At 36.9% G+C, this 7,777-nt stretch overlaps 1 protein-coding gene across 1 annotated transcript; it reads right to left on the bottom strand.

The window, feature by feature from the left end:
- Positions 1-1,132: 1,132 nt before the first annotated feature.
- Positions 1,133-7,527, bottom strand: LOC311297781 (uncharacterized protein). Its single transcript, XM_084420216.1, has 4 exons — positions 6,941-7,527; positions 6,808-6,862; positions 6,298-6,447; positions 1,133-4,479 (listed from the first exon to the last, which is right to left on the bottom strand). Exons 1-4 carry the CDS (start codon positions 7,025-7,027, stop codon positions 2,456-2,458), a joined length of 2,316 nt encoding a protein of 771 aa, XP_084276342.1. The 5' UTR covers positions 7,028-7,527; the 3' UTR covers positions 1,133-2,455.
- Between the last annotated feature and the right edge of the window lie 250 nt (positions 7,528-7,777).

Genomic DNA, 7,777 nt, shown 5'->3' with positions numbered 1-7,777 from the left:
ATTAAAAATGTGTTAAAGATTTTGTAGGCGTATTGTGTAGTTGTGCCTGGAGTCAATTGTTTATTTGTGATAACACAATGAAACATTCCAAATTGTACAGACGTAATTTTTAGCCAGGCTGTCATGCAAATAAATTATGAACACATGAAAAAAACGAGAGGACAATGAAATATTAATAAATGACTATGTTGCAGACAATGTATGATTATTTTTTTCTCCTGTGAGCTTTTTAGTTTTTCTAAAACCTGTAGCTGTAGTTTAGCTTTTTTTGTCACTTAATATTCATCAATATTATTGATCTGCCTGCACAGACACCGCTGAACTGAGCTGGACGATGACATCACTGTTTTCTCTAGAGCGGCTGTATAGATAAATGAACTAAATAGATAAATAATTGGCCAGGTCGCGGTTGCAAATGAGAACCTGTTCTCAACCGATTAACCTGGTTAAATAAAGGTAAAAAAAAATAATAATAATAATAATGTTTACAAAGGAAATTAATCAACACTGAACTCACTTAAGCTGGACAATGACACTATTTTCTTCTAGATCTGCTGTACAGCCAGTGGTTAAATTGGGCCTGGGCTCTCCGGGGCTCAGCCCCAACACATAAGCTGTCACATTTGGCTCCTGACCTCTGGAATGGCCTTCCTGATATTGTTCGAGGCTCAGACTCGCTGTCCCAGTTTAAAACTAGATTAAAGACGCATCTCTTTAGCCAAGCATTCACATAATACTTAACTTTTATACTACAGTTGAATCAGATTGAATGCATTAATATTATGAACAGCAGCTACGCTAATTATTTCCCATCTGCTTTTCTGTTGTTATCTCGGGACGCCAGTAAATACAAACCACACATAAATGTCATTATCTCAAAACTACAAACTTTTAAATACATGCTGCTGACATATTATTGTAGCAGAGTTTGTGCTAAATACAGTGTAATCAGACTTTAGCCATGAAAATGTCACAAGTAACATAAATAATCAGAAATGTCAGAGCATGTCAGAACACCTCCAGGGCCCAGAAAACACCTCAGACCCCAGAGGGTTAAACATCGTATAAATTTTAAACGATTGTAAGATCAAAAGTAAATGATTACTTACAAAGCACTAAATGGTTTCCCATAGCAAAGCAAAATTGAAGATGAGATCTCCTTTATGTCACATTTACATCTCCTAGATATAAATGAGCACTAATTGAGACCAAAGTGGTTTTCTCATTCTTCTCAAATGTCTCTCCTGAGAATTAAGTCTCACATTGAGCACAGTGCAAGTTCTCTAAATTCTCTCACAGCTGTCTCTTTTCCTGATCTCAACTAAGAGAAAAATGAGACATACTGTGCCGCTTTCAAATATGTCTCAATTTGATCTCAGTTATATCTCAGTGAGAAATATGTCTCGTACTGCTCACTATTTGAGTTCTCAGATTCTCTTACAGTTGTCTCTTTCTAGTGTTTCAGCAAAAAAGAAAAAATAGAGTAGTGCAAGCTCTCAAATTAGTCTCAATATGAGACATTATTTAATATTATAGCTCAATCATATCTCAATTTATCTCAGCGCAAAATTTAAGAAAAGAAGTAATCAATTCAGGCAAATAATTTGAGATGGTTTACATAATGTTCAACTTACAAAATGTGTTTATTTCTGACACAAGCCATACAATTCATTAATTACAATTTTGAGTTCCAAAACGTAACCCATCAAAACATAAGCCATGATGTGCTCAAAAGACACCTTTGTGGACTTTCTAAATGTTGACATTGTGCTGTTTTGACAGAATTCACAGCAAAGCTCTATTGTATAGAGCAGTAAAAGAGTGTGTAACACATAATAGAGCACATGCTGTTTTAATTCAATTCATTCAAGCACCCTGATAATACAATAGAGGCAATTCATCTTGCCACCACACACCCTGACCATGACCCACTGTTGCATCCAGTATAAACCCAATATTAAGGGGTTAAAACTTTTCAAGTGTGTTTGGGAAATTAGCTGCAAAAGCAATGCCAGGCATAGATGTCAAGTCAAAGAAAACAACTTTACCCAATATATGATCCAAGGAAACTACTGTATTAACAGAGGTTTCCAATAGGGGAACAACATGACTGCATGTACCATTTGTTACACTATCATGCAGCAAAGAAAAACCAGCAACTTTGAATTCATGAACAAGGGCCCATTTGGCATATGAATGTTCTGAGGTAAAGAAGTACTCAATCTGTCCATACTTTCTTTGTCCATCACTAGAAAAAACGACTGTAAAATTGTTTCTTCTATTGCCTTTCCCATAGTGTTTTGATGTGAGATAATTTCTCTTAACTTGTGCCCTGTGAAAGATCCTTACTGTTTTAGAACTGATGCAATGACCAGTATGTCTTTCCAATGTAGAGAGTTGAACTGTGTCCAGTTGAAGTTCACTAGATGCTCCATATAGTTTGGTCCTAGACAAATCATTGTTTTCCTGACAGAAACTCATCTTTAGTCATCCGTGTGTAAAATTCAGCTATGGCATTCCCTGGTTTTATGGTTTGTGAAATAACAGGAATAGACTGCACAAGTTTGACTGCATGGACCATCTGCATAGGTATATTTTGAGTGCCATGTATGAGCCTTAACAAATAGCCATTCTTGTCCTCAAAATGGAAACACGAATGAGTCCATAATGGACCAAGGGCCTTCACACTGTCTGCTAGGTGCACAAGAAGGTGTACATTTGCAGTTTCGTACCGCTCACCATATAGATTAGCCATTTGGGAACAAAAGTTCCACAGTAGTTTCTCTGCATGATCAATCTGTTCAACTGATATGGATTCCATCAACAAAATGAAAATGGCTTCACTTAGTAGAAGGAAGTGCTTGTAGTACAGTGTTGCAAGAATTCCACGGAAAACAACAGGTCCATAGAAGATTAAAATATCCCGATATTCTGATGCTTTAAAAAACATTCTGTGAGATGTCACTAATCGAGGATATCGAGTGGAGGATGGAGGAGAGATATCCTGAAATCGCCTGTCAATTTCCTTTGCATTTTTTGCCATGCTGAAGGGCTGACGAGAAAACTCTGGAGAAAACCACAGAACCATCAGAAGGCGCATTACTCCAAGAAGGACTGAGTGCATGTAATCTATGGCAGTGCCTTTGATAAGGTTATAACATTTAAGTTTGCTAAGCCAACAGGGACCCTTCACCCCTTTAACAGGGGTTTTGGTCTCATTTGCGATTTTCATATCAAGAGCAAACTTTTCATTTGTGCGCAGTGGGCCTTTTGGATCTCTATGTTGGTATGGAAATGCATGAACATGTCCCCTTTCCCCTGTCTTTACAGTCTCTCCTGGCTGCTCACATTTATGACATCCAAATTTCCCATTGTATTGCACTGAATTAAGGACTAATGCTTTAGCAGGTAAGTCGCATGTTCCAGCAATGGTGAGCACTTTACACACAAAAGGTTCAGATGTCAACTCTGCAGGTTGCACAAGAATTCCATCATCTGCAAGTTTACTCAGTGTGTCACCTAGTGGTCTAAGGAATGTAACCATGGATGGTTTTGAGTCCCCATACCAAAGTCCAGCAAATATCATATTCTCTCTTTTTGTACGTTCCATGAAACTCAGTTCATTGATGATACAATAAAAAGGCCACACTGAAAACTTGGACGATTTAAAAATAGGTACCCCATCTGTGTTCCAAGTAAGTGAGATGTTTTTAGGGTCACTAAGAGGACCACCCCCATCTACAAGCTGTTTGTAAATTTCTGCATCATATATATCTTCAATGTTGTTAGGATCTGTCTTCTTCCTGCTTAATCTAAAGTTAAGTTTCTCCTGAAAACCTGGCTTGAGAAACAATGACCTTATTTGAGCATCAATTGGAACCTCTATGAAGGATGAGGATCTTTCTTCTGACACACTGGTCCCACAAGATAGACATTGTAATTGTTCACCTTCTAATGAGCCAAAACAAGTACTGCAATATTTATGCAATACAATAGGAGATGATGCAGCATGTGAGAAAAAAAAGTCTTTTAACTTCTGTACACTGTTTAAGCAGTCTGTATTCAGACTATCAGGACAAACCAACTTAAACATTTTAAGCAAATCACTAAGGGCCTTATCAGTTACTTTATGACAGTTTACGTAAGCCATGATGATCAGAAGGCTCTCTGCAACAGTTATTGATGCATTGTCATATAATGGTTTGTGTGTTGTGTCCTTGAAATTTGACTCTTCTGCACAGTCCTCACTCAAACCCTCTTCAAATCCCTCATTGAACAAATGTCCATCATCATATGTCCAATCCCCCACATCAGGGAGAGCTTCCTCAAATAATTGAGATGGATCATACTCAGCATTGCCATGTAGTTCAGTTGTTAGGTCATCAGGAGGATCGCTGAAGGCTGATCTGGAAGATGGTTCTTCATTGTCTTCGATAGAGTTAACAGTTGAAATACTCTCTTGTGCCACGCTACCTTGTGCTGGTAATAAAATAGAATAAAAATCATTAAGGGTCAAAAAACATCTTGTCACAACACAAAACCTATATCGTCTCAACCTGTATATCACTTTCTTACACTCAGATTATTGTGTCATATTTTAGCAGGATCTGGGGTCTCATTTATAAAACTGTGCATAGGATCCTTACTAAAAGTGTACATGCGCCCGAAAGCCAAAAATGGCGTGCGCAAAAAAATATTCAGACTTATAAAACCGTGCGTACGCCAGAACCTGCGCAACATTCACTTTATAAATCCCAGTCAGCCAGAGTCAGCGGAAGATTGTGCGCACATGCGTCTCCTCCCCGAAATAACCATATAAGGAGCTTACAATGCCTAGTTTTACTATGTATATCCTCATCTGCATATCATTTGCATATGATTATTCATCCACGTGATCATCTAACATGTTTACCGGTAGGTAGCCTACAAGACATTAGTCAATATGAAATATGGATGTGCGTCATGTCACATTAATAAAAATAATTTAGTTTGCCTTTTTTTTTAAATAAATAAATGAAATAGTGTAAAATACATTTATTTTTCTCAATCTTTTCCACGGGCTAAATCGTATTTTTAATTGAAACAGATTTAGACCATGTTGTGCATTATTTGCACGAAGCTATTTTCTCAGACAATTATTCATCTATTCATTTAATATTCAGCTATCATGATATAAGCAATTATAGTTAAAACATTAAAGCACAGCATGCCAGAAGAAAAGTGTTCAAAAGCATTGCATCCACAACAAATATTTCTATTTATTGAATATTTAAATTTTTGTCAAGTCAAGTCATCTTCATTTATATAGCGCTTTTAACAGTGTAGGCTGTTTCAAAGCAGCTTTACAGAGACAAATGGATAATACTTGGTATTATCTAGCTATTTATCTAGCTTTTTCTAGCTAAAGTTAGTTGTGATTAATTCACTTCCGTCGCAACGTTCATTAGTTATTAAATTAGGGGCCGCTAAGACGACCCCGTTCTCTCTACACAGACTTTAATGCGAACCTGTGATTAACTCTGATGGCGTTCACATGCGCATTAAGAAATTATTCTAAGATTATGTGCATTTCAATCTATGTTCGCAGATTATTTCTCTCTCTACAGACCAAGATCAAATGAACTTGTCTGGCGATGTAATGATTTCATGTAGGCCTATTTTAAGTGTTTAACTCCAATGAGAATGGCATATTCAATCTAAATGTTTAATATTAGAAGTAGAACATATAGTTTAGTAAATTATTAATTAATTTATTTAAACTGTTATTGTGAACATGCACTGTAGCCTATTTATGATTACTACTCATAATGAAGATTTACGGTTTTACGTCAAGCTATATTATGCGCCAGTTTCACTAAACGGCCCAACGTGCTCACTGACGCGGACATTTAAGAATGGATGGATATTTGCTTCAAGTGATATGCTTGGTGAGTGAAATAATATTTCTGTATCTGTTCTGTATTCTATATCTTTCTGTAGCTGTATAATTTTCTTTGATTTTCTGCCTAAAAGTGACCAAAAAGACATTTAACTCCAGCTCACCATCGGTGTCGCCAAACTGCGCCGTCTCCAAAACGTTCGTACGCATGGGTCAGAGTTTGCGTGCAGGTGCGCAAATTATCCCGTCAAGTTTGTTTTTATAAATCACAACTTATGTGTCGAAAGTGGCGTACTCCTGTTTCAAGGCCTTTTTTGTGCGTACGCACGCTTTATAAATGAGACCCCTGCTCAGTGAGCAAAAAAATATATACTGTACATCATTACAGACAGACAGACAGACAGACAGGGTGTGTGTACCTGGCAGGTGGTGAGAGACTTGATGTCCGAGAGTGAGTGCGGTACATCCTGCATGGACACCTGGATGTTGGGCGTGTTCCCCTTGAAGTGATGCGTTTTGGGTTCCTCCAGGAGGCACCCCCCCCTGCTGTGTTCTGCTGCTGCTACCTCCTGACACAGACAAGAGGACACATCAGTGGTTCACACATTTTTTCTAGATCAATATTAGAGTCTCATTTTGCTTAAATTACATTTTTCAGATTTCTCACCCGAAACAGATTTCGGGTGAGAAATCTTCTTGTAAGAAACTCAAAAGATAAAAAAAAGAAAAAGAGAAGAATAAGAGAAAGCTATTTTGCCATGCTTGGTTTGACCAGCTGTAGACTGCATTCTATCTACTAATCTATCTATTTACAGGGCCTGTGACTCTTAATCAGAACTAATTCTGTTCAGGATCTCTCTCTCCTCTGCACATGGGACTGGGTGTGGCTTTTGAACATTAAACACACACCAACACATTTCATAAGTTACCTAAATATTGCTGATCAGTCTCCACATGAACACTGGTGGCTGCAGGGAGGGATGACTGCAGGGAGGAAAATAAGGCATTAAATATCCTATCTGCTGCAAATTTACTGCAACACAACTATGCCAGGCTACTCACCAATTGTGCAGCCCGTCTTGGTCGTTTATTTGGGTCTTCTTCATTACCAGTCCTTCTCCATCGTTTTCCAGGTTTTCGTCTGGTCATTTTGACACTCCAATACTATATAAATACAGACCCAAGTTGATGGAATATACAGTGGAACTTTTTGTAAAAGTAAAACTCTATATTCTGATGAAGCGTTTATTCAGTAACAAAGGTTTACATCTAATCAGCTCTTTAGTAAACAGAAATACATTTCTTAGAAAGTGTCAATTTTCCACTTCCAATTTTCTCTGTTAATTTCTTTGTACCATTTTGATTTCCCCCTACGATAGATAAAGTTTCTCTTATTTTATCACTTCTACTTTCACTTGTTTATTCTTCATCCTGCATGAATTCTCTCTCCTAATTGGATAAAATGAATATCCCGAAAATGCATTTTCTGTTTACTGAACAGCAGGGGGAAACAGGGAGACTACGGTCATTTTAACAATAATAGCAATAACTGGTATCAGAAATAATATAGAGCTGTTTTATTAATAATCGGCTACTGCACTGTTATGTACCACAATTTCAAAATCTTAAGTCAAACTACAAAATAATTATTAACATCATATTCTTTAAGTACCAAAAGTATTGATCATTGATGATCAATTGATCACCAAAATGTAAATTTAATGCAAGTTATTTGTATTACTAACTCATGTAAATTATAACTCCTGATTTTTATTTTTATAAATAATCTATTAATAATGTAGCAGCATGAAATATAAATGATCAAGAACAAATACAGCTAGGCTTATGATCACCACTGAATGAATACCAGAGTTTCATTGTCACTAAGACATGTTTTGC

Source organism: Rutilus rutilus, assembly GCF_951802725.1.
Source record: "Rutilus rutilus genome assembly, chromosome: 10".
NCBI classification, from domain to species: domain Eukaryota; kingdom Metazoa; phylum Chordata; class Actinopteri; order Cypriniformes; family Leuciscidae; genus Rutilus; species Rutilus rutilus.
This window is presented reverse-complemented; position numbering and strand designations above follow the sequence as displayed.